General features: G+C 51.0%; 2 protein-coding genes and 1 non-coding gene across 3 annotated transcripts; all 3 read right to left on the reverse strand.

The window, feature by feature from the left end:
- Positions 1–288: 288 nt before the first annotated feature.
- On the reverse strand, positions 289–22,043 carry TRIM54 (tripartite motif containing 54). Its single transcript, XM_058668149.1, has 10 exons — positions 21,755–22,043; positions 21,529–21,723; positions 5,363–5,535; positions 5,056–5,227; positions 2,032–2,127; positions 1,297–1,530; positions 1,079–1,101; positions 836–960; positions 614–703; positions 289–375 (listed from the first exon to the last, which is right to left on the reverse strand). The coding sequence occupies exons 2-10, from the start codon at positions 21,694–21,696 to the stop codon at positions 365–367; spliced, it is 1,092 nt and encodes a 363-aa protein (XP_058524132.1). The 5' UTR covers positions 21,697–21,723; positions 21,755–22,043; the 3' UTR covers positions 289–364.
- LOC118760671 (U5 spliceosomal RNA) lies at positions 12,551–12,663 on the reverse strand. The gene has a single exon (XR_004996912.2). It is a non-coding gene; the product is annotated as a U5 spliceosomal RNA (small nuclear RNA).
- A 1,781-nt stretch (positions 22,044–23,824) lies between the features above and the next one.
- DNAJC5G (DnaJ heat shock protein family (Hsp40) member C5 gamma) lies at positions 23,825–25,708 on the reverse strand. The gene is made up of 4 exons (XM_058668159.1): positions 25,491–25,708; positions 25,011–25,224; positions 24,770–24,914; positions 23,825–23,974 (listed from the first exon to the last, which is right to left on the reverse strand). Exons 1-4 carry the CDS (start codon positions 25,601–25,603, stop codon positions 23,928–23,930), a joined length of 519 nt encoding a protein of 172 aa, XP_058524142.1. The 5' UTR covers positions 25,604–25,708; the 3' UTR covers positions 23,825–23,927.
- Positions 25,709–26,541: the final 833 nt, after the last annotated feature.

A 26,541-nucleotide genomic window follows, 5' to 3' on the forward strand; every position in this document is an offset into this window, starting at 1 on the left:
GAGGGACCCACGTGTTGCAGGGGGCTCCTCCAGAAAAGCTTCTGGCCACTCCCCTTGGGGTCCCCAAAATCCCAGAAGATAGCGGTCTCAGCACCCTCTGGATCCCCTTCTCCCTTCCATAGCACCGGGCTCACGAAGCCCAACACAGGTTCATCTCACTGCCGCCCCCTCCCCCAAGTGGTCTTTGGGGAAGGGAAGAAGGCAACGAGTGGGAGTGGGCAGCGAAAGGAGATGCGAGCCTGGGACGCCACAGTCCTTTATTGAGCCATACTTCACCGTGGCACCGAGCTGGGGGCGCGGTCACCGCTGCGCAGATCTCCCTCCACATCGGTGGGGGGTCACAGACTCTCCACTGCGAGCCGGCTCAGTGCGGCCCTGTGTTCGGGAGAGACAGCTGCGTGAGCTGGTGCCCCAGTCACCCACTCCTGTTCCCAGCCACGTGTGTGCGTTTCTCCTCGCCTTGCCCACCCACACGGAGCCCCGAAGCCACCGGGGAGCGGCCAGCGGTGAGTAGGAAAGTGCACTTGGACTCGCACACTTGTGGCTCGGAAAGGGTGGCACTCAAAGGGCGTGGGGGCTCCTAAGACCCCGGTGCCAGAAGCAAGGCGCTCACCTTCCGGCGCGTCCGGCCGCTCATCTGGCCCTACGCCGCCTTCATCCCCATCCAACACCACTTCTTCATCGTCTTCCTCCCCGGCAGCACCTGGGCCCACGGAAGGCCCTGTGAGGTGGCGGCCGGGTCTTGCTGGCCCCCAGCGCCCACGCCGAGGGTCTGACCAGCGGTCTCTAGCGCAGCTGCCAGGGTGCCCACCCTGGCCAGTACTAATTCCCTCACCTGGCTGGAAGTCGATGGTCCTCAGCATTTCAGCCACATGCTCCACGCTCACTGAGAACTGGTCCATACTCTCGTAGCCCGGCTCTGGCCGACTCGCCAGCTCCACCTTGGACATCGCCCCGACCCTGAGGGGAGCCGTGGCGACTCAGCTGGCTGGCAATGCCCCCACACCCTCGCGCCCGAACTTGCGTCCTTGGAGCCCGTGCAGCCCCTTGGCTGCCAGTACCCGCTCTGCCTACTCACTTATTGATCAGCTCCTTGGCTTGCTGCAGGGGAGAGAAAAGGGTGCGAGTCAGCTCGGGACCACAGCCTCAGGCAAAGCCCACTTCTGGGCCCCTAAACAGGCCTGCAAATCACACCTTTCTTTTGGGAGAAAAGGAGCTGGGGGTGGGGGGAGGTGGTTTGCCCAAGGTCGTAGGGCAACAGACAAGACTGGAACCCGGGGCCAAGGTTGCGCCCACCTGAAGGTAGAGCGCCATCTGCGGCTCCTCCATGGACTGGATGGCTAACTCCACCAGCTTGCTCGAGGCCTCCAAGTGGTCACCGTACTGCCGGATGAGGCCGCGGACCTGCTGCAGCTTTTCCTCTTGCTCGCGCGCCAGCGCCTGCAGCAGCTCGCCCTTGCGCTCCTCCAGCACAGCGCACAAACTCTCAAACCTCTGATTTAACAACTGCTTCTGCCTTCTGCTGTTGTCCTAAGAGACCCAAGGCCAAGATGAGGACAGCTATGCTGGGAGAGCTAGAACGCCCACCTCTGCCCCATATTTAGTGGGACTGTCAGGGAGGTGAGAAAGCAAGGTGCAGGGAGTTACAAGCAAGTTCATGGCCTGCCGGAATCCAGCCCCTGGCCTTTTTGACAAAAGATATTTTAGACCCGCAGCCATCTGTGTCCTTGGCCCTGGGCTCTCCCTGTGTTGTTCCATTGAGTTCTCAGGAAGACCCAGTGAGCTGGCCACTGTGTCATCATCACCAAACACCAAAGCCCAGAGAAATTAGATACTGGGCCAAAAGTACAGAATTAGCAAGCAGTAGAGCTGGGATTCAGACCTAGCAGCCCGGCGAAGCACATCTCACCATTTGCAGGAGGCCAGAGTTCAGACAGGAGCAGCAAGCACTCTGAGGAGTCCAGGGTGGCCAGGCCAGCCAGTATACACCTCCCCGCCTCCCTGCTTGGTCACCTGCTAGCCCAGGCTCACCTCGATGGTCTGGCACACCTCCTCCATCTGTGTGATCACAGCTTGCACTCGGTCGTTGCCTGCCACCAGCAATGCGATGCCATCACTGAGCTCACTCTGCCGCACACACAGAGCTTAGGACTGGAGGGTCCAGCCAGGAGCTGCTCCCATCCCACCCCAGCCAGGACTGCACTGGAGAAATATGCTCCCTCCCCCTCAGCCCTCCATCAGGGCATCCACAAAGAGCTAGAAGGATTGGAGCCATCTGAGGAGTGTGGATGTGTGTTCTGTGGGTTCTGGAAGGACATCATTTGAAGGAATGGGCATTCTCCAAACGGCCATTCTCCTGAGGCTGGCCATTGGGCTAGATGCTTCATCTGTAGGTTCATATCTTCCATCAGTTCTGGAAAATTCTCAGGGTTGTCATTCAGATAGTATTGACTCTTCTCCAGGCCCTGTCCTCAGAGTCAGGGAGTCTGATTAACCTTTTCTCTTTCTCAGCCTTTCATCTCCCAGGGTTGCATCCTGCTTTCCTCACTCCTTGTGTTCTACTTACTAATTGTCTCCAGGATAAAAACAAAAACTATCATTTAATTGACTGTTCTATTCCAACAATTGTACTTCTATTTCTTTCTTTTGTGTGTGTGTTTCTATTTTTAAAAACTTTATTTTGCTCTTTGTCCAAAATGCATGGTCAGGAGCCAGCACTGTGGCATAGCAGGTAAAGCTGCTGCCTGTAACACCAGCACCCCTTATGGCTGCTGGCACAAGTCCAAGCTGCTCCACTTCCAATCCAGCTCCCTGTTAGTGTGCTGGGGAAAAGCAGTACAAAATGACCCAATGTGCTTGGGCACCTGCCATCCATGTGGAAGGCCCAGAAGAGGCTCCTGGCTCCTAGTTTTGGCCTGGCCCAGTCCTGGCGATTGTAGCCATCTACAGAGTAAACTAGCAGATGGAGGAAATCTCTCTCTGTCTCTGTATCCCTGACTTTCAAATAAATAAGTAAGTCTTGCACAAGGTAATGTTTGGCACTCTATTATTGCTTGTTTTTTTACTCCATGTTTATGAAGGCATTTTATTCATAGTAAGTTTTTATTCTTCAGTAATTCCAGGGAAGGCATTGTAATGTAGTGGTTAAGCTAAAAATGCCTGTATCCCCTAAGTGAGTGCCTGGTTTAATTTCTATCAGCTACTCTTCTGATCCAGCAACCTGCTAATTTGCATGCTAGAACCAGCAGGTGATGGTTTAAGTAACTGAGTCTCCGCCACGCCACACACGTGGGAGACTTCCACTTTGGCCCAGCCCCATCTGGGCCACTGTGGGCATTTCAGGAGTAAATCAGAGAATGAAAGCTTTCTTTCTCTCTTTCAGATGAATAAAAATATATAGTTTTTTTAAAAAACTTATCCTTAAATAATAATGCCCAATAATTCCTTGGAAATTGAAAATCTGTAGTTTTTGTTTATACTAATTTCATTCATGGAATACCTTGCTTTGTGTGTCTTCTCTTATGAGCTAATATTTGGTTGATAAGGTAAATCCAAGGGCCTAAATGAAGGACATTTTCCTCCAGGAAGAATTTGCATTTGCTCTGTCAAAAGTCAAGTGGTTGGGGCGGAGTAGTGGTATAATAGGTTACGCTAACACTTGTAATTCCACGTCTCAGGCTCTGGGTTCAAATTCTACTGCTCTGTGTCTGATCTAATGCCCTGCTAATGTGCCGGCAAGGCAGCAGATGATGGACCAAGTGCTTGGGCCCCTGCCAGCCGTGTGGGAGCCTCAATGAAGCTCCTGGATCCTGGCTTTGACCTGAACCAACCTTAACTGTTGGAGCCATTTGGGGGAGTAAACCAGTAGGTGGGTGATTGCGCTCTCTCTCTCTCTCTCACTCTCTCTCTCTCACTTTGTCAAATTCAAAGAAATCTTCAAAAGAGACATTGAGAAAGGAAAGGCCAGATGGTTCCTGGCACTCCAGGAGTCTTGGCAGTGTTAGATATATGTTCCCCAGGTTTTATAGGCTTAGAAGTATAATTGCTTTTGTTTTTATGTATTTATTTATTTTCATTGGAAAGAGAGAAAGAAAGAACTTCCACCCACCGATTTACTCCCTAAATGGCTGCAGCAGTCAGATCCAAACCAGTGCCCATATGGGATTCCAGCACTTCTAGGTAGAAGATTAGCTAATTGAGCCAGTGTGCCAGGCCCTGGATCTATAATCATTTCTCACTGCATCACTGTTTATTGCCTGGTTTGGTCCTCTGGGAAATGTTCAACTCAGTCTTCTCCCACCCCACCCATACTCAGAGATTCATTTTGTTTCCTCTGTTCCAGCCAGTATAACTTTAACATTATAAAATGAAAATTTCTTTTTGGGGACTGGCAACATAGCATAGAAGACAAAGCCTTCCCCTCAGGCACCAGGAATTTGTCCAGGTCTCCCAAGTGGATACGGGAGCACTGGGGTCATCTTCTACTGCCTTCTCAGGAGCCAGGAGCTTTTTCTAGGTCTCCATGTAGGTGTAGGGACCCAAGCACTTGAGCCATCCTCCGCTGCTTTCCCAGGCATATTAACAAGGAGCTAGATGGAAAGTGGGGTACCTAGGACTCAAACTGGTACCCTTATAGGATGGGATGCCAACGCTGTAGGCAGCAGTTAAACCCACTGTGCCATAGCACCATCTCCGATTTTCACTTTAAACCCAGGTGAAGGAGAAAACTTTGGGAAGAACAAAGATGCTGCTTGGGATGCCCAGTCCCATCTGCTGCCAACTCCAGCTTTGGCTGACGCACACGCGAGAGGCAGCAGTTGATGAGGCAAGTATGTGGATCCCTGCCACCTATGTAAGACACCTGGATTGAGTTCCAGGCTTCAGCCCGGCCCGACCACAGGCATCACAGACATTTGGAGAATGACCCAGAAGATGGAAGATCCTTGTTTTCTAACCTTTCAAATGAAATGAAAGTAAACGACATCAAGTATTATTAAGAGGTTGATCCTGTCTGGGTACCACCCCCTTGCCACTCCCTCCTTCCTTCCCTGGTACCTTCTGACGTTTGTAAATGGCAGGCAGTGGGGCCACCTCGCAGTCCTTGTGGGCCCCAAAGACCTTGCAAAGCGAGCAGGTGGGCAGCTCACAGCTCAAGCAGTAGATATTGATCTTCTCTTCTTCATGCTCCTCACACATGAGATGCTGTTCAGCTTTGGAGTGCAGTGGCCTAGAAAGCAGGGATGGAGAGGCAGGGAGGGTGAGCGTCGATGGAGCGGGAAGGGCCTTGACCATGGGTGCTTGACTGGGCAGGTGAGCAGCTTTGCTGAGGAGCAAAGTTGGGGTAGAGGGGGCTGAGACTCACCGTGAGGACTCCTGCTTGTAGATGTCAATGATGTTCTCCACCAGCAGGTTTCTCTGCAGGCCATAGACCCCGTGTCGGTCCAGGACCACCTCATGTCTGCAGGACGGGCAGCGGAAGCGGCCTCCCGAGGACACAGTGGTGGAGCCCCGGGACTGCCACAGAGGGTTGGAGGCCTGTAGGGAAGTGTGACAATGTGATTCAGGACATAGCAGGGCCATGAGGGAGCTGAGAGGAGCAGGGGGAGAATGGTTAGGGACAGGGTGGTGGGGGAGGAAGTGTGAGCTCTTGAAGGGCCAGGCACCCACCCCAGGTGGGCGGCCGTGGTGCTCTGGTTCCCTACCTCGTCGCCAGCTTGCTCAGCCCAGCTCCTGGGTGTCTCTGTCCACATCCTAGCTTCAACCAAGGGCTAGCCTCAGTGGGGCCTCTACAGAGGGCTCCAGCAGGGAGCACTGGGGAGAGGCTGGTCCCTACAGGTAGGCTGGGGCAGGAAAAGGACTCTGAGTTCAGCTCCCTCCCCAAGTCTGGGAACCTCAAGGGCTGCATCTGGGGGCAAGATTCTCTGTAGTCCTGGGCAGCAGCACAAACAGAAACCACAGCTGGTTGGGGATATCTGGGAAATCACTGGGAGTCCATCCTGGCTTGCTGGGTGGCATCTGATGTTTGCTTTAAAAAAAAAAAAGGTTGGCACCTGGCACAGTAACCTAGTGGTTAAAATCCTTCAGAGCCAGGATCCCATATGGGCGCTGGTTCTAATCCCTGCGGCCCCACTTCCCATCCAGCTCTCAGCTTGTGGCCTGGGCAAGCAGTAGAAGATAGCCCAAAGCCTTGGAACCCTGCACCCACATGGGAGACCTAGAGGAGGTGCCTGGCTCCTGGTTTTAGATCAGCCCAGCTCAGCTAGGGCAGGATTCATTCTCTGAGAAATTAAGGACAGGATTGGCTGATTAAGTACTGACTGTGCCAAGGAATGTCTAGTCTCTAGACTCAAGGTAGGAGCAAGCTTGCGGCCCCATCCTCAGGCCCGGCAGACCACCGTGTGCAGCACAATGTGGGTTGTGGTGGGGGAGGCTCAGTGTGATGTCCAGGGGTGTCATCAGCTCCTCCCACCTGCTCCAGGCCCCAGGAGACAGCCTCAGTGCTGTGGAAGTGATCACATGACCCAGACAGCTCTAACCACATGTGCTTTCTGTGGGGGCTCAGCTGACTATCCTGCAGACCTGTGCATTTGGGGTAAGGTCACTGCCACCCTGGAAAAGATGAGGCGTTGGAAGCTCTGACAAGAGGCAGCTGGCAAGAAGCAGAGGCAAAGGAGGGCAGAGATGGCTGACGGCTCCCCAAAACTCACCCCTTCTCCCTCTTCAGTCACAGAACCCCTGGGTCTTGGCAAGACTAAACGTCCCAGCCTTACACAGCTGGATATGACCCAGAGGGCTGTGTCCTGGGATGTACCTAGCACTACCTTGTGCCCTTTCCAGAAAGTTCCTCTAGTGGGGGGGGGCAGGCCTTCTGCCTCCCCCTTCCTTTCTCCTTCCACCTGGCTTGAGTGACAGGAGAGGCTCCAGTTGAAACAGCTCCTTGGAGGTGGCAGGCACAGGTGAAGGACTGCGACAAGATGAAAGCTGAGCTCTCAGTGAGGAGGCAGCTTTGGCCTGCCTGCCTGGCCTACACTCAGTGGGACAGTAAAGCAAATGCTAACCTCCCCCCTAACTTCCCCCAAGCCCCTGTTTCTCCAGGTATTCTCCACTGACATCACACTCTGAGCCCAACCAGCCGGAAGATCGCCCTCTGGAGCCAAGGGAAACAGTCATTGTCTTTGTGTCTGCTGTTCCTACAGCAGGATTCCGACTCAGAGCCAAACCAGTGCTGGCTTGGAAAGAGCCTTTATGTGGGCATGGCAGCTCTATGTCACGCATGGTGGACAACCACGTCACATCCGGTCAGACCCTTCGGTAGCTGGCAGGCAGCACGGCCCCACTGTGAAGGGAAGCGTACCATGCGTGAGCCGCTGGCATGTGCTGTCAATACTACATTTTCCTCAGGATGACCAGGGACTCCTGAGAAGTTAGCTCTTTGGGCCACCATAAAGCTGGAACAAATTCCTTTGAGTGTGTCCCTGGCTGTGTTCATGCATCTGTCCTCAGAATTCAATACCAAAGGAATTGAATGGTGGCGGGACAGCTCTCTGCTCTATGGTTCTTGGACTCTTTTTTCCCCCAATATTTATTTTTATTGGAAAAGCAGGTTTTTTTTAAAGATTCATTTTATTTTTATGGGAAAATCAAATATACAGAGAAAAGGAGAGACAAAGAGAAAGATCCTCCACCTGCTGATTCACTTCCTAAGTGGCCACAATGGCCAGAGCTGTGCTGATTTGAAGCCAGGAGCCGAGCTTCTTCCAGGTCTCCCATGCGGGTGCAGGGTCCCAAGGCTTTGGGACATCTTCAACTGCCTTCCCTAGCCACAAGCAGGGAACTGGATGGGAAGTGGGGCTGCTGGGCCTAGAAAAGCAGATTTTTACAGAGAGAGAAAGATCTTTCATCTTGGTTTGGCGTGATGGCTCAGTGGCTAAATCCTCACCTTGTATGCATCAGGATCCCATATGGACACCAGTTTGTGTCTTGGCTGCTCCACTTTCCATCCAGCTCCCTGCTTGTGGCCTGGGAAAGCAGGAAAGGGTGGCCCAAAGCCTTGGGACCCTGCGCCCGTGTAGGAGGCCCAGAAGAAGTTCCTGGCTCTTCGCTTCAGATTGGCTCAGCTCAGGCCATTGTGGCCATTTGGAGAATGAACCAGTGGATGGAAGATCTTTCTGTCTTGCCTTCTCTGGGGTAAATTGTCTTTCTGATAAAAACAAATAAATCTTTAAAAAAGCCATTTGAGGAGTGAACCAATGTTGGGAAGATCTCGCTTTCTCTCTGTAACTCTGCCTTTTAAATAAAAATAAAAAAATATTTTTAAAAATGCCAACATTAAATCATAGTACAGGTACAGGCACACAGCTATGGCAAAAATCTGGAAGGTGGGGAGAAAATGAAGCCTGGAGTGTTTATGACAACACTGCCTGGACTCCCTCTTCTGTGGAATTCATCAGTCTGCTGTCCCAAACCTGCATGTGCTGGGCACATATTGAGTAACAGCATCAGCTGCAGACGTAGGTGAACAACGTTGCTCTTTCTTGGCGCCAGCTCTGTGTGCGGTGTGTAATGCAGCAAGAGCAGGGAGTGGCCTGTAAGAAGGCTGTGGGTGTGCTCAGTGCTGCCTTGGGTGAGTCTCTCTCCCCCTCCCTCCCTCCCTCCTCTCTCCTCCTCTCTCCTCCTCTCTCTCCCTCTGAGCCTCCTTTTCCTCAGGCCACTGAATTTTTAGAGAAAGATTCGTGGCAAGCATTCCAGACACCCTGAGCAGCTGCCCTGTGGGCAGGGAGGGAGTTGGTGGCTCCTACAGCCACGTTCTCAGCTCACACCTGTCTCCTGCCACCCAGTACCTCACCTCCCCTGGGGTGCACCTGCTAACCGTCCCTGGAGCACCCCCTTCCTGTTTGGCATAGGCAGTTCCTGAAATTCCCATCTCTGACACAGCCTGGAGTATGCGCAGAAGGGCAGATTCGTCGTACCCCATGCTGGCTAATCTGTGGCTTCTCTTCAAACTGCTTATACTTTCTCCTCTTCCACCACACAGAACTTGTGACAATTAAGAAGTATGAAACGAGCTGAAGCAAGGTGGTATGAAAGACGGGACGAGAAAGATGATCTGATAATTTCACTTGGGAATCTTACCCAAATGACAAAACCCAAAGATTTATGCACCAAAATTCATGAAAAAAAAAAAAAAAGATGTTCTTACTACTTGAAACGAAGCAGAAACATCCTGTTACAGACTGATTAAGTGAATAGTGGTAATCCACCCCACGGACACTGTTCATTTATTAGCACTGGGGTGGGGACGGGCATTAAACTGCTGCTCAGGATAACTGCACCCCATCCCAGTGCCTCGGGCGGAGTCCTGGCTCCACCCTCAGTTAGTTTCCTGTTCACACAGATCCTGTGAGTGACAGCTGCTCCCTGCCAGCACAGAAGAACCCAGGATGCAGTTCCTGGCTCCTGGGCACTTCAGAGTTGGGGAGTTAACCAACAGCAGGGAGCCTGTTCTTTCTCTCTCTGTCTCAACTTCTCCCTCTCTCACTTACTCACTGTCTTTAGAAAAAGAAAATGAATTAATTAAAGCAATAATGAAAAGATTGAGATTGGTAAACATGCACTATCATGGAGAAATATCAATACCTTGGGGCTGGTACCGTGGTGTACCGTGGTAAAGCCGTGGCCTGCACACTGGCATTCCGGATGGGCACTGCTTTGAATCCTGGCTGCTCCACCTCTGATCCAGCTCCCTGCTAACACACTTGGGGAAGTAGCAAAGGACCCTGCGCCCACATGGGAGACCCAGAAGAAGCTCCTGCCTTTAGATCAGCCAGCTTCTGGCTGTTGTGGCCATTTGGGGAATGAAGTAACAAATGGAAGATCTCTGTTTCTCCATCTCTGTGTACTCTGCTTTCCAAAAAATAAATACATTTTAAAATAAGAAATGTTAGTAACTTGTTAAGTGGAAAAAGTAATTTGAGAATATACTTAATACCAACTTTGATAACACATGTGTACGCTATACTTTTTTTTCAATGGCAGACTATACACTCCTTGTTGACAACATTTGTGTCTCAGGGAGTGGAATTATGGGGGATTTATTCATTCCACGATCAGTATTATCTGTGAAGTTAAGCTTACATAATACGTTTGTGCTAGTCTGCAATTAGAATAGACAATACAACTTGCTCTTTTTGTATCGGCAGATACATAGATATATAATAGTAGAAGGGATACTAAATGAGATACAAAAGCTATGATGCTTCTATCTTTAATAGTGTTTTCAAATTTTTTTAAGATTTATTTTTACTGAAAAGTCAAGTCTACAGAGAGAAGGAGAGACAGAGAGGAAAATCTTCCATCCACTGGTTCACTCTCTAAGTAACTGCAATGGCCTTGAAGCCAGGAGCCAGAAGGTTCCTCCGGATCTCCCATGTGGGTGCAGGGTCCCAAGGCTTTGGGTCATCCTCAACTGCTTTCTCAGGCCACAAGCAGGGAGCTGGATGGGAAGTGGAGCAGCCGGGACATGAATTGGCGCCATATGAGATCCTGGCAGATACAAGGCAAGGATATAGCCGCTAGGCTATCACACTGGGCCCTATTCCCATTAACTAAAAAAAAAAAAAAAAAAAAAAAAGGGATCTTTTATCTGAAAGAGTTACAGAGAGCAAGGGAGAGATCTTCCATACACTGGTTCTCTCCCCAAATGGCCACAATGTTCAGGGATTTGCCAAGCCAAAACCAGGAACCAGGAGCTTATTCTGGGTTTCCCACCTAGGTATAGGAGCCCAAGCACTCGCTGTTTTCTCAGGTGTATTAGCAGGGGAACTGAATTGAAACAGATTAGCTGGGACTCTAACAGATGCCAGTCTGGGATGCCAGCACTGTAATCAGAGTCTTAAAAATGTTATGCCACACCATCAGTCCCCAAATAATTTCTGAGTTAGTTACAAGGACTTTTGGGCTTTGAGGGGAAAAAATTCAGTTTACTAATGAAATGCTCAGTCCTGACATGAAAGACAGGGGGCGCTAGAGTGCCACGATAAAGTACCAGCCATCAGACAAACATTACCTCGAGAGCTGTGAACTAGGTTAATTGCAGGGAGGACAGGTATAAAAAGGTAGCATTGCAGTTGGATTTGAAGTCAGGGCAGACCAGTGGTAGAAGACAGTAAGCCATAAAGCGTCAGGAGACTGAGGGCCTATAGAAGTGTAGGGATGTGCTCGCTTTAGCAGTACATATACTAGAAGTGTAGGTGGCAAAACAGGGAAATGAGGGGAGCAAGAAAGGTGGGCTTTATCACAGGTGGCTTTGATTCCAGGGGTAAGGATCTGAATTCACTTCCGTTGGTCTCTAACCTAACAGGAGGTGTGGAGAGAGGGAGGGATGAGAGAACGGGCCAAGATTAGCTGGGAAGCCAGGACCAGGGTCAGTACAAGTCACAGGGCCTCCCTCCCCTTGACAGAGGCAGGTGCTACCCTGGAAAGACCAGCCAATCACCTGGATACCGGCGTTGGGTGGAGGAACGAGGATGCTGATGTCACAAGGCGACAGTGCTTAGTAAGGTCGGGTGCCTCGGAGGCAGGAATTCCTAACCAGGGGCCATAGAATCCAAAAATATCCATGGACACAGTACTGCTGTGGCCGGGGTGCGGGGTGTGGGGCACGACTGAGGGGGAGCTTACACTCCTCCACCTTCACTCCTCCCTGGAAGAGATCGCGCGCTTGCCTCAGCAACACAGAGGTCGCTTTGGTAGCACCTGCAGCCCTGTCACTAACAGCAATGACAGCTGTTTTCCTGCCACATTACAGCTGTGTGCAGGAACCCCCTCCCCCAAATAAGTCGCACCTGCCACTGTTTCTGCTGGACAGAACTCATTAGGCCCGCTGCTGCTCCAGTTCACTGCTTACGGTGAACCATAAGCCCGTTTTACTGTATCAGGCATGCTCTAAACATTTTGGCAGTTGTATTCTACTGTTCCCCAAGCTCTTCTTCAGGAGTGCTGCCTGCCCCCCTCCACGGGTGAGCAGAGACATTCCACGCTCAATGTTAATACTAGATACCGTCTAGCTCTTTATGTATGAGATGCACACTTACACCTTCTACATAGACAAAGATTTTTTTGCTCCCTTTTTAAAAAAGAGTTATTTATTTATTTATTTATTTATTTTATGGAAAGTCAGATACACAGAGAGAAGGAGACACAGAGAGGAAGATCTTCCGTCCGATAATTCATTCCCTAAGTGACCGCAATGGCCAGAGCTGAGCCAATCTCAAGCCAGAAGCCAGGAGCTTCTTCTGGATCTCCCAGCAGGTGCAGGGTCCCAGGGGTTTGGGCCATCCTCAACTGCTTTCTCAGGCCACAAGCAGGGAGCTGGATGGGAAGTGGGGACTCCAGGATATGAACTGGCGCCCATAACTGGGATCCCAGCACGTGCAAGGCCAGGACTTCAGCCCTTAGGCCACTACACTGGGTCCATTTGCTCCTTCATGAGAGCAACATCACAAACCCTACTGAGAATGCATGCCAAATTCTGATGCCATTTGTGTTTCAGTCGTATATGCTACATTTTATGCGCATAAAAGCATCGTTCTGGGATTGGGCCTTCTCCATGGAAATCTTTGGTAAAAGGCAAAAGATTTATATGATTTGAAGAGAAACCAGATTATTGGGGTTAGGCCTTGATGTGAAGGCGTCCACGTCCCACATCAGAATGCCTGAGTTTGAGTCCCAGCTCCATCCTTTGATCTGAGCTAGTGCAGGCTGGGAAGGCAGCAGGTGCTGGCTTTAGTAGTTGCGTCCCTGAAGGCCATGTAGGAGACTTGGATAGATTTCCAGACTTTAGGCTCTGACCTAGCTTGGCTGTTGCGAGTATTTGGGGGGTCAACCAGAAGATGGGAACTCTGCCTCTCTGTCCCTAAAACTTTAGGGATCAGTGTTTAACGTAGCACATAAGACACGACTTGAAATCGTAACCTCATGTCCGAGCACCGGGTTTGTCTTGGCTCCACTCCTGATTCCAGGTTTCTACCGATGCATTCCCGAGGAGGCAGCAGTGATGGCTGAAGCAGCTAACTTCCAACCACCCATGTGCCAGACTTGGATTGAGCTCAGGTCAATGGGTTCAGCCTGGCCCATCCCACGCTGTTGTGGGCATTATTGGAAAGACAGATGCAGAGAGGACACACACACACACACACACACACACACACGTACAGATTTTCCATCCACTGGTTTACTCCCCAAATGGCCACAATTGCCAGAGCTGGGCTGGTCAGAAATGGGAAGCTGGGCCCAGCACAATAGCGTAGTGGTTAAAAGTCCTCGCCTTGCATGCACCAGGATCCCATGTGGTTGCTGGTTCTAATCCTGGCAGCCCTGTTTCCCATCCAGCTCCCTGCTTGTGGCCTGGGAAAGCAGCTGAGTATGACCCAAAGCCTTTGGGACCCTGCACCCGCGTGGGAGATCCGGAAGAGCTCCTGGCTCCTGGCTTCGGATTGACTCAGTTCCAGCCATTGCGGTTACTTAGGGAGTGAATCATCGGACAGAAGATCTTCCTTTCTGTCTCTCCTCCTCTCTGTATATCTGGCTTTCCAATAAGAATAAATGAATCTTTAAAAAAGAAAGAAAGAAAGAAATGGGAAGGTAGGAGCTTCTTCTGGGTTTCCCACATGGATGCAAGGGCCCAAGGTCTTAGGCCATCTTCTGCTACTTTCCCAGGTATGTTAACAAGGAGCTGGATTGGAAGTGGGGCAGTCATGATTTGAATCAGTGCCCATATGGGGATGCCAGCCCCCACAGGTGGAGGTTTAGTCTACTATGCCATGGCATTGGTCCCAGATAGAAAAAAATCTAAAGTTAAAAAATAAAAATAAAAAACATTGTGCACAAGTATGTATTGGGTTTCAGGTTCAGGCTTTTAAAGCCAATTGTTTGTGAAAAAAAAAAAAAAAGAATGCGTAGGTTTCATAGGTGACAAGTGGGTCCATGGCACACACACACACACACAAAAATACATCTCTCTCTTTCCTGAATGTAAGTGCCTAAAATTTCTCATCCCAAATACGAATTGTGTGCTCTAGGCTACAGATGGCAATCTCACGTGTCTGCTCATAGCTGTTTCTACACAGGGCAGCTCTCTGCGGCTAAACCCAGTTAGCAAAACCTTAGCTCCAGCATCTGCTTATCTTTCCATTTTCCAAATAAGAAATAACCGGTGGACGCTATGGTACACATAAATGTCTTGTTTTTCCTTACATCTCACGTTTACACAAGGGAGACTGTCCCATCAAATGGAATTTCATGTGCCAATGGAGGGATGTATAGAGGAAATTCCACAGCTGAGGGAAACAGAGCACCTAGATCGAGGGCGCTCATTTTGTCCCTTCATGTCACTCCCCTGTAAGATGGAGGTGACACTCATTTTTTCTAACTCAAATGCAATCATGTCTGCATTGCCTATAAGCTATAAAGCACTACACAGACATAAAGGAATGTTAACAACCCTAATGTTGATCTAAAAAATAACTGTTCACACAGGGCATGGAACAGGCACAACTGCTCTTTCTTGTGAAGAACAAAACGGAATGGGTCAAATACAGAGTTGCATTCTAGCCTACGTGCAGGGCTCTGGGCGGCACCTGTGCCATGCACTGTGCCCCTTTCATGCTATGTGGCAGCATTCCCTGTTTCTTTCGAGATTTTGTTTGGAAGCTGATAGAAACACTCTATCTAGCAAGATGCTCTGAAAATGCAATTACCCTAACAAAGCCACACTTCTCTCAGGATGTTTCTTCCTTGGCTATCCGATGAGATGCTGACTGGGGACACAGATCTGGGCAGGCCGAGTCTCCCCCAGGCTGTTGTCCAGGCCAACAAGCATGGAGGATTAGGTAGGCACCATGAACCAGGCGCTTGGAATGTACGGGAGGAGTTACGGGAAGGTGGGATCCGAAGGTCAGACAAGTTGAGGAAGCTTGGGTTTCTATTGGTCAAAACCAAACTGTGGGTGTACGAGGGACTGTGAGTGGGGTTAGCTGTGGCTGCCAGAACTGAGGGGAGAACCTGATGCAGAGGACAATAAGGTTGGCACCATGGAGTGGTGTGCTAAGCTGTTGCCTGTAATGCCTGCATCCCTCATGGGTGCTGGTTCAAGTCTTGACAGTTCCATTTTCGATTCAGTTCCTTGCTAGTGTGTCTGGGAGGGCCACAGAGGTTGGCCCAAGAGCTTGGGCCCCTGTCACCCACATGGGAGGCCAGGATGGAGCTGTAGGCTCCTGACTTCGGCCTGACTCAGCTCTGGCTGTTTCACTGACTCGAAGAGTAAGTTAGTAGATGGAACATTTCTTTCTTCTTGTTCCATAACTGCCTTTCAAATAACTCACTCACTCACTCAATCTACTTTTAAATAGTTTAAAGAAAGGGGTGGTGTGGATGATAAACTAAGCCCTGCTCTGAGAGGAGGGTGATACGGGAAGAGTGGGCCAGGCTGGGACACTGGCAACAAAATCAAAGCCCTTACCACATGGAAATCAAGCCTACTATTCCTTGAGTTGGTGAAACTCAGTTAAAAACAAGAGAAGTTAAAAACCAGTTTAAGACACTCTTTGAATCTACAGACATGTAAACAGGCTTGAAGGGGTGGCACACCTGATTTACGCTTGTACCAAAGCAATGAAGACAGTGGTAGGAACAGAAGAATCAAGGAGTATTAAGTCATTTGTTGCCACGCGGCCCAAATTTTTCCCCCACAGAAGGCTCTTAAAACCCTGATAGAAGGTTTTGCAAGTCACAGGGTGTCAGAGAACTAGGCTATAGGAGCCAGACAGCTCAAAGCACGAGGCAGGCTGGGGGGATATTCACTTGTGGGGGCACGCCTGTCACACCCAATCAAGAACTGCAAGTCGGGTGGAGCGTAAAGAGATGGGCCCTGGCTTGATAACCCTCCCTCCTCGGACACCTTGCAGAAAAGCTGCTCCTGAAGCAGCTTCTTGCACAGCCTCTGGCCATCTGCTGCACAACAGGCTGCAGCCCACAGGCAAGTGTCCCCACTCAACGGGAGCTCTAAAAATAATCCCAGCCTCGCTTTAAAGGAGTTTAGGAGTGAAGGGAATTTACAAATACAGAAACACATGGGAAGATGTTTATGTCAGATTCCCACACCAACAGTTTTCTTCTTGTCAGAATTCTTGGTGGCTGAGTGGGTGCAAGTGTGGGGAAAGAGGCATGGAGACATTGAGGAGGGGGAACGTGATGTCTTGATGGTTTATTTGATCTCAGCTCAGAGAGAGAGAGAGAGAGAGAGAGATGTTTTGGCTCTAAAAAGATGTAGGTAACTTGTGGTAGCAATTATACAAAAGCACCCATGGGAACAAGGATTTGAAAGCTGCATGCAAAAATGAAAATAATTTTGGGGGGGAAGCTAGAATTATGAACAATTTGTTCTTAAATCCTCTATGCTGTTCAATATCTTTTAAACATTTCTTTAAAGTTTTTAAAAATAATTATTTCTTTTTATTGGAAAGGCGGATACATACAGAGAGCAGGAGAGACAGAGAGGAAGATCTTCTGTCCGAAGGTTCATTCCCCAAGCAGCCAGAATGGTTAGAGCTGAGCCAATCCGAAGCCAGGAGCCAAATGTCTTAACGCAGGCGCAGGGTCCTAAAGCTTTGGCTGTCCCTGACTGCTTTTCTAGGCCGTAAGCAGGAAGCTGGTTGGGAAGTGGGACTGCTGGGATTAGAACCGGTGCTCATATGGGATCCCGGTGCTTCAAGGCAAGACTTTAGCCACTAGGCTATCACGCCTGGTTCAAGATTTTTTTTTTTAATTGGAAAGGCAGTTTTACAAAAAGGAGAGACAGAAAGATCTTCCATCTGCTAGGTCACTCCCCAAATGACTACGTCGGCTGGAGCTAAGCTGATCTGAAGCTAGGAGCTTCCTTCTGGCCTCTCACATGGATTCAGGTTCCCAAGGCTTTGGGCCATCCTCCGCTGCTTTCCCAGGCCGCAAGCAGGGATGGGAAGCGGAACAGCAAGGACACGAGCCAGCACCCATAGGGGATTTTCATGCTTGAAGGGGGAGGATTAGCCAACTGAGCCATTGCACAGGCCCTCACTCCTTTCAATGACGTGTTTACACTTTTCAAAGCTGCCTTTCTGATTATCTGGTCAGCCTGGTCCTATAAAATCATGGTTCCTAAAGCATCTTGCTTATTGTCTCTCGCAGCAGTTTTTAGGACAAGGGAACACTTGTGCGCAACCAACAGGTTTAGATGACAGGTTAACACGGTCTAGTGTGACCACTGCCATGGAGCACTCACAATACAGCTATGTCAAAGGGCCAACATGGAGAGTGGGCAGAGCTGGAACAGCCTCAGGGCAGAGCAGGTAGACTAAGACAGGTGTAGACCAGGGAGGCTGGTTTGAATGTGTGTGAAGGTGCCAACACACATGGCTTCATGCAACCCTTCTGTTAAGGATGACAAAGAATGTTGCTAATGGTGCCTTCTACCTGGGAAGGGAATTTGAGGGTCTGCACTGGGTGACAGCTGCATGTTTCGTGGTGCAGATTCCTATACTGTCTGGAAAACTCAAGCATGAGGCTGCTTCTGAAAGTTCATAGAAAAAAGGAATTGGGTCTGGCATGGTGGCCTAGCAGCTAAAGTCCTCGCCTTGAACACACCGGGGTCCCATATGGGCTCTGGTTCTAATCCTGGCAGCTCCACTTCCCATCCAGTTCCCTGCTTGTGGCCTGGGAAAGCAGTCGAGGACGGCCCAGAGCCTTGGGACCCTGCACCTGTGTGGGAGACCCGGAGGAGGTTCCTGGTTCCCGACTTCGGATCGGCATAGCACCAGCAGCTGCGGTCATTTGGGGAGTGAATCATCGGACGGAAGATCTTCCTCTCTGTCTCTCCTCCTCTCTGTATATCTGACTTTGCAACAACAACAACAAAAATCTTAAAAAAAGAAGAAGAAGAAAAAAGAAAAATGGAATTGTTTATTTTGGATGAAGAATGTTGACACTCGAGCACAGGTTTTCCATAACGTGCATTTCCTATGAACCTTTCGCAGACCCTTCTCACAGTGTCTGAGATTAGTTTTGGAAAATGTGATACACTGTTGTCACCGTTAGTAACTCCGGCCTTCCTAGGCAAAGTTCTTTTTTTTTTTTTTTTTTATCTTAGGAGGTTTATTCCAACGGGGCAGGAACAGGGTAGAGGTGGTGAAAATCAGGAAAGAAGGGGAGAGAAGAGAAGCGAAAGAGAGAGAGCTGCACCTGAGGTGGGGCCTTTTTGTCTGCCAGGTGTAGGGGGCGGGGATTGGGAGGGATTGAGGGCAGGCCCCACGGGGTTGGCGCCTGCAGGTGAATGCCTAGGCAAAGTTCTATGAGTCTGTTCATCTTAGGTAATTTGAAGAGAGACGAATCAAAAGTCCTATTCTTGTCCCTACACTTAGAAAACAATCTGATTACGCCTAGAGTTGTCAAAGTGTGGAGGCAGCGTGTGAAAAAACCAAATATGCTCATCTTTCAGATGGAGGGCTACTGAGATGTACTGAGACGTATATACCTCCGTGTGGCTGAAGAACTGGGTCAGCCTCCCACCAGGCCCTCCCAAATAGAGCAGTGAAGAAAGCAGCCCTTGGTGCTCCTCTCTTGGGAGGGTCCACAGAATCACCCCAAAGCTCAGGGAATCATGTCAGCTCCCAAATGCTCTGCACCGGGCTGGACCTGAACCATCTTCCGCTGCCTTGGTCCCCAGGCAGGATTTTAGAGCTTGCTGGATGGAAGCCAAACAAGTGCCTTGACAGAGGACTGGCTTCTGCCTAGGCGGTAGCTCAGACCTCTGCTGGCTTCCCTGGGTGGTGTCCAGGCCTGGGTCCCTCTGTCTGATGACACCACAAGGCATAACTGAGCTTCCTAGACTTTTGGATTTCACATATTTCAGGTTCAGGGTATTTCACTATAAACCCATGAGAAAGGATGGCAAAAATCTGCCTGCCTGCCATTTCCTCCTTGGGCTCTCGGCCTGATGGACATGCAGGGAGCTACTTAGATCAAGGGAAAACACCGGGCAGGTGTGGGCGGGGCATGGGGGGGGAGTGGGAAGGCGTGGCCTCTCCCACAAGACCCACTCAGGTCCCTAGTTGTGGAAATACTACTGACTCTGCTACACATGAAGGCTGTCACGGACACTTTCAATAGGAGGAGGGAGTGGGCCTCAATGGGGAGATGGCAGGAGAGGCTTGGAGCAGTGGGGCACTCAAGGAAGGTGGCATCCGGCAGGTACACAAGGTGTGTGCTAGGGCACAGCACGGGCTGGTCTGACGGAGCCAAACCATTCTTTCCCCCCCAGACAATCTTCCCTAAGGAACCTAGGAAGTAAGTATTTCCTTGGTTATGTTAACAATCCCTCATGTCCATCTCCTTCTCTCCAAATGTGTGCTGCAGATGAACACTTGTTCATGATACCCATGTCACCGACACGTACGCTCAGCCATCTAGCCTGGGGCCACCCCAGGTTCTTACGTCATTCACCAGGTTTTTCCAGGTGGCATTCCACTCACTCGCAGAGAGCTGTTCTAATACGTAGACCACTGGAGCCTTCAGCAGCAGCACAAGGCGAGAAAGCCCTTTGTAAGTATACATTGCTTACACTTTTGAAACCAGTGGCTAAAGTGGCGTCTGCTTTGGCCAAGCCTGCAGCATGTTGCCGGGTCTGCGAGTGCACCGAGGTGGACTCTGTCGACCAATAGACGACCTTGGGCAGATTTTCTCAACCCTGGAGCTACGAACCTGATAACATCTCAGTTATCGAAACCTCTCAAGAAACACCCTCAGAACATTCTTTCCCACATTGGTCTCTAGGACGTCATCAAAGGACCATCCCCCAACCTTGGGTGCTGGTGTGGTTTGACAGCAATGAGCGGCCCCTTAAGCCTCCTCCTCCCCAGAGGACACACAAGCAAAAAAAAAGACTGACACATGTGTCCCACCTACCTTCTCCATACCTGACTCTCCCCACCCTAATCTGAGGCCCACATGGGCATGCATCCATCTCAACTATGTAAACACTATTCAAACTAAATTGCAATGGGTCCAGTGTGGTGGCCTAGCGGCTAAAGTCCTCATCTTGAACACACCGGGATCCCATATGGGTTCCGGTTCTAATCCCAGCAGCTCCATTTCCCATCCAGCTCCCTGCTTATGGCCTGGGAAAGCAGTCGAGGAAAGCCCAAAGCCTTGGGACCCTGCACCTGCATGGGAGACCTGGCTCCTGGCTCCTGGCTTTGGATCAGCGCAGCACCGGCCGTTGCAGTCACTTGGGGAGTGAATCATCGGATGGAAGATCTTCCTCTCTGTCTCTCCTCCTCTCTGCATATCTGACTTCGCAATAAAAATAAATAAATCTTTAAAAATAAATAAAAAGTAAACAACAACAGAGCCCAGTGTGGTAGCCTAGGGGCTGAAAGTTCTTGCCTTGCATGCGCTGGGATCCCACATGACCCTGGTTGGTGGCGTGGTTGCTCCACTTCCCTTCCAGCTCCCTGCTTGTGGCCTGGCAAAGCAGTCAAGGACGGCCTAAAACCTTGGAACCTTGCACCTGCGTGGGAGACCTGGAAGAAGCTCCTGGCTCCTGGTTTCAGATCAGGTCAGCTCTGGCTGCAGCCACTGGGGAGTGAACCAGTAGATGGAAGATCTTTCTGTCTCTCCTCCTCTCTGTAAATTTGATGTTCCAATAAAAATAAATACATCTTTAAAAACAACAACAACAAAACCAGGGTGCATGAATTTGCCTCACTTTGCTTTGCCCTGTTACCACGAGGAAACAAAATTTGTTTGCTGGGAGACACAACCTCTCCTTGCCTTCTCCCCACGGGCCAGCAGGGAACTCCATGCTGAGCAGTCTGGAGGGATCATGGCATCAAGTGACATTAGGGACAGTTCCCAATCTCCTGGCTGCCTTAGGCCACTTTGCTGAACTTTGCCTTCTCAGACAGTTCTGTCTTCAGGATGGAATTTTCTCCCAGTGGTTACTTTTTGTTTGTTTGTTTTGTTTTTTAAAGATTTATTTAGGGAAGCGGGGCCGCTGGGATTAGAACTGGCGCCCATATGGGATTCTGGCACATGCAAGGCGAGGACTTTGGCTGCTAGGCTAACTGTGCCGGGTCCAATGGTTACTGTTTTTAATGTTTCATAATCTCATAGTGCCTTTTCTCCTCAGTTTCCACACTGTTCTCAAAATCTGAAGCTGCAAACTGGAATGCAGAATCCAGGACAGGCTCTGACCTGTCCCTTCCCACCCAGGTCGTTCCAGCTGCTGCCCCAGGACAGGCTGTCCCCGCTGGCCAGCAGGGCACCTGCTGACTCACGCTTGCCTGGGGATCCGCAGGGTCCCGGGTCCTGCCCTCTTCTGCTACCACAGCTACCTAGCACAGGGCCCCCAGAAGTGCTTTCTCTGCCTGTCGACTTCTGGAGTCTCCAGCCGTGACCTGTTGGGCTCCCCTGGAAGCCTGGCCCACACCCAGCACTAACCTGGAAGACGTCATTGGCACACTTGCGGCAGAGGTTGTGTTGGCAGGGCAGGATGACCACCGGCTTGGAGAACATCTCCAGGCAGATGGGGCAGAGGAGCTGCTTCTCCAGGCTGTCCATGCTGTGTGCATCCCCTAGCAGCGGCTTGAAACCCACGGTGAAGTTCATCCCCTCGGCGATCGTGCCTGCCCGGGCCTCGGCCCTGCTCCCGGCCTTTTCTTGCTGCCTCTAGACCCTGCCCTCCTCACTTCCACTGGCCTGTAGATGCTCCTCTGCCTTCCTGTTCGCTCTGGAAATGGCTCTGCTATAGCTCCTGTCCCTTCCTCTCACAGCCTGTCTTGCCCTTGGGGAGTTGGTTCCAGACGCTTCTTGTCTCTCTGCTCTGGATTCTGCCCAGACACTTGTGGCTCTGTCTCTCTCTCCTCTTCTCTAAAATCCTCTTTGGCCTCCCGAAGGACCCTCTCTCCTGCTCACTCTCTGGGCAGTGCTGTTTGTCCCTGGCTCCTGAGAGGAGATAAACTTCACTGTGGGGGTGGGGAGCCGAGGGGCATCAGCATGACATTCCAGATCCCAATTTAGCTCATGTAAGGCGAGCCACAGCTGTCACCGAGAGCGAGTGACCCTGACTCACGCAGGAATGGGCAGGTGTCCCAGTGGAAGGTGGAAGGTGGGCCAGCGAACATATCAGGCAGGCATCTAGAAGGCTCCTGGGAGCCCCTGGCGCCAAGTTCTGGCACGGGTCCTTCTTCCAGGACAGCAATATGAGCTAAATCAGTCCGTGGCTTAGGGTGGGAGGAAAGATCTGGCCAGACCTTAAGCGAGAGAGTGGATGACAGTCTCCTCTTCCACGGATTAGCCAGTGACTCCACTCCTCTTCCCCAAGACCAAGTGGCTCAGAATGGGGCACTAGGAAGATGGCCTCTTGTCTGACACTTCCAGCCACGTTTTGCTCTTGCCCAGCCCTTTCTTCCCCCCTAAAGAGGCTACAGAAGCTGCACGTGGCTGCTATGCTCCTGAGGCAGGGTGGGATGCTGATCCACCCACACAACACTGGAGCCACTCCAGGGAATTTTAGTTTGTTGGGAAATTGGGAGAAGCTGAACTGGGCTGAGAGGACCTAGTTGGTCTCCAGGGAAATCTCAGAGCACAATCACAAGGCTTGGGAAGTGTCTGCCTGGCCCCACATTTGTCCCTGACGATGGCCCAGCAAGCCAAGCTTACCACAGACAACAGTCCTGGTTTTCTCTTTTTCTCTGTAGGATTCTTTCTTGATCTGTCATTTCTGGGTCTAAGACAATGCACGGGGATTGATGAAAGTTCTTTTATTTTCTAGCATTTCTTAAACCTTTCTCCCAGATGAGAGAGAAAAAGTTAGAGGAGTCCCTAGGCCCTGACCCTGCGTGGACGGGAAACAGATGGCGTGGAGAGGACACTAAACAGGCTGCATGGAGAAATGCGAGTAGCGAAACAGTCGGCAAAGTCCTACCTTTTCCTGATCGTGTCTCATGCTCTGGTTTAAGAACAAAATACATGGCAACCAGCCTGTATAAGATGAGGTCCACAGGACTGAGTGAGCAGGTGCCGATGCCTGAACTTCAGCCCACCCAAGGGGTGAGGCTAATGGGTGCTGTGCTGGTGGCTGGAGTCCATAGAGAGTCCACAGGTGGAACAAATGTCCCCAAGGAACACAGGCACTCACACCTTTCCTGGGTCGACTCAAGGATGTGTTGCTGAGGCTGACTCCAGCCCAGACATATGTCTTGGCTGATCTAGGAGTTGTTGCTCCACACAGTTGTAGCAAGGGAAGGTTAACTGCGTAGCAGCTTTGAGCGCAGGGTCCACCTACTTGGTTAGCAAGTGGCTCATCAATCTATTGGACACCAAGGTAGGCGGAAGGAGGAATCCTCAGGGAAAACTCTTCCACCACTGCCGGACACTTTCCAACAGGCCGATGAGAGGGCTGTTCTCTGAGAGACGGCAGCGAAAAAGAAGAGTAGCTGGGCGACCACAAATGGCCAGTCACAGTGTCAAGAGCAGAGATGGGGTCCTGGCTGGGATGGGGGTCATCAATGTTTTGGAAGTAGGGATTCTACAGGGAGAGGAAGCAGGGTCAGGGTCAGGTCAGGGTTACTTGCTCCTCCTTGCAATGTGTCCAGTGGACTAAGCAGCAGAGGGTACACTGTGACAGCATCTAGTGGCAGAAGAAGATGGCACCTTGTTAACTATAAGGAATGATTGTCATCTAGACTTAAAGCAAACTTGATATCCATAAGGTCAGTACTTGGGATTTATAAGGGTATAAACTTTTCACTGGCAACTCACCTGAAGTTAGTTTACATGCTTTTTCATTTCCTTAATGTTCCTTTCAGTTTACATACCTTATTTTTCTTCATCACTTGTTAAATATCTTCAAAGTCTTCATCTCTTTTAAAACCACCTCTGGCTCCTATGATAGAATTATATGCACAATGACACACAGAAACATGTAGTAATGAGTTTTCAGTCTACCAGTGAGAAAATGGTTCCCTTACAGCTACTCATCAACACCACTAGGTGGCACTAGTGTGGACTTCAGTTAAACTCCAACTTAAAAGCTTGTGCGCGGTGGGAGTAACTGGCATCATCTTCCTCTTGAGTAGATAGCTGCTCTAACTGCATCATTGACTCTCTCTTCAATTACTGCTCTTTACTTTTTCTTTTCAAATAATTTTTATTGATATAAAGAGAACAGGGCCTGGCACGATGGCTCAGTGGCTAAATCCTCGTCTTGCACGCACCAGCATCCCATACAGACACCGGTTTGTGTCCTGGCTGTTCCACTTCCCATCTGGCTCCCTGCTTGTGGTCTGGGAAAATAGCAGAGGACGACCCAAAGCCTTGGGACCCTGAACCCACATGGGAGACCTGGAAGAAACTCCAGTTTTCTGGCTTCAGATTAGCTCAGCTCTGGCCGTTGTGGCCATTTGGGGAATGGCGCAGCAGGTGGAAGATCTTTGTCTCTCCTTCTGTCTGTAAATCCGCCTTTCCAATAAGAATAAATAAATCTTTTTTGGGAAAAAAAAAGGCAGGTGCAGCCCACAAGACATTCAAACTCCAGGTGTGTGGGATAAGACACTCAGCAATACATTATGTGCCTTCTCTTCCGACACTGTCCTAATGGCAGACACATTACAGGGTTCACCTGCTGTGGCCGCCTTGCTGTCCCACCCAGCTCGGCTGGGGCCCTGCCTAGGGCCCTCACCTGCCCGCGGAGGCTGAGTCTGGACGTTCTCTGGCTGTTTCCTGCGGCTGATGTCCTCGGGTGGAGGCTTCAGAGCCCCACAGCAGAAGCAGCAGCAGCAGCAACAACAGCAACAGGTGAGCAGGGCACAGAGGATGATCAGCGTCTAAGAGGCGAGTGACAAAGGCCTTGGCCCTGCTGTTGTATTTTACCACGCAAGTTCCCCTCCCACCCCGCCCCGGCACCCAGAACTCCGACGTACCTTGAACCAACAACTGTTGACTGTGTAGTAGTATCTGACACCTTCCTCTCCGTAGTGATCATAGAGATATACTCCAAATGAGCCATGCTGGTCATAGATTCTCCGCTTCTTTGGGTCACTCAGGATGGCATGGGCTGTATTGATCTCTTTGAATATTTCTGCAGCTTGAGGGTCTCCTGGGTTCTTGTCTGGATGATACTGCAAGGCCAGTCTTCTACACAGGCAAAACCCCGAGAATGGGTGGGGTGGGGAGGGGATGGTAGAGGGGAGGGAGGGTGAGGGTGAATGACAGGGATACATCTCTAGACACTCAGAAGGCCTGCTTGAGGCATGTGGTCCAAGAAGCCAAGTTCAACATCCCTCTCCATATCACACGGAAGGGGGTGATGGCGCCCATCTGGTCCCAAGGCTTGCTGGGATTGACAAGAGGGTCAGAAGGCAAGGCATCCAAAAAGGGTTCCACGAAGGCTGGGTGCGTACCTGTAAGCCCTCTTGACCTCTTCGGGGGAGGCGCCCTTCTTCAGCTCCAGCACTGCGTAGAGGGTGGAGCCTCTCTTGGACAGCCGGCGGGCCGCCTGGTCCACATGAGACATGTTCTGGGCCAGAGGAGAGGAAGCGCATGGCAAAACTCCCACAAGATAAGCAAGCACACCACAACAGGACAAGAGCAGCTGCCAGCGGTAGGACTGGAGGGAAAACGCCAGGGGCCAGGCTGTGGGCCGCATTCAGGGTTCCCTTCCACTTCCCAGCATCCTCCGGCACGCTGCCACATCTGAGGGAGGGGAGAGCTCAAGAGGAGGCCGAAGCCGGGGAGGGGCGGGCTCTCTGTCAGGAGCTGCTGTCAGCTTTGCTCAACAGCCCGGGGTCCCGTCTAAAAGCCCAGGACAGAGCCAGCCCCAGGATAGAGGGGACAGGGCTGGGGACACACAGCTAACTGTCCTCCCCAGGGAGGAAAGCCGAATGGGGTTGGCCTGGGGGTGGGTGTTGTAGGGGGAGGCGCTGCTGGGGAAACGGAGACAGGGACCCTCCCTCTCCCCAAGGATGGAGGGGAGGCCCTGGAGGAGAACCAAGGCAAGGAGCTGGGTGCACAGTGGCCCCCCTAGACCTGGCCCCTTACTTCGTAGTCGTCGTCGCCGTCGTCGTTGCCGTCGTCCTGGCTCTCAGACGCCAGGTTATCCTCAACACCTTCCACCCTCCCGGGTATGAAACTTCACACGGTCTACTAGCAGTCCATTGCGCGTGCGTGCTGCTCCGCCATTGCGGGCCGTTTTTGGCGCCACCGGAACTTCCCGTGATGTGGTGGTTTCGTTGGCCCTGGAACTTATTTTGCTCGTGGGAAGCCTCAGCGCTTGCAGCTGAGGGTCGCTGAGCGTTGGTGCTTCAGTCCCGGGATGGACGCAGGTTTTAGCTACCTTCTCCTCCAAGGGGAGACCATCATCTACCCTGACTGCCGTCCTGGCTCCCCAGGTCACCTAAGATGGCGGATGGGAGGTGCGGCTGCCACACGGCATCTCCACAGGTGTGTTATCTG

Source organism: Ochotona princeps, chromosome 8 (genome assembly GCF_030435755.1).
Source record: "Ochotona princeps isolate mOchPri1 chromosome 8, mOchPri1.hap1, whole genome shotgun sequence".
In the NCBI taxonomy this organism is placed as follows: domain Eukaryota; kingdom Metazoa; phylum Chordata; class Mammalia; order Lagomorpha; family Ochotonidae; genus Ochotona; species Ochotona princeps.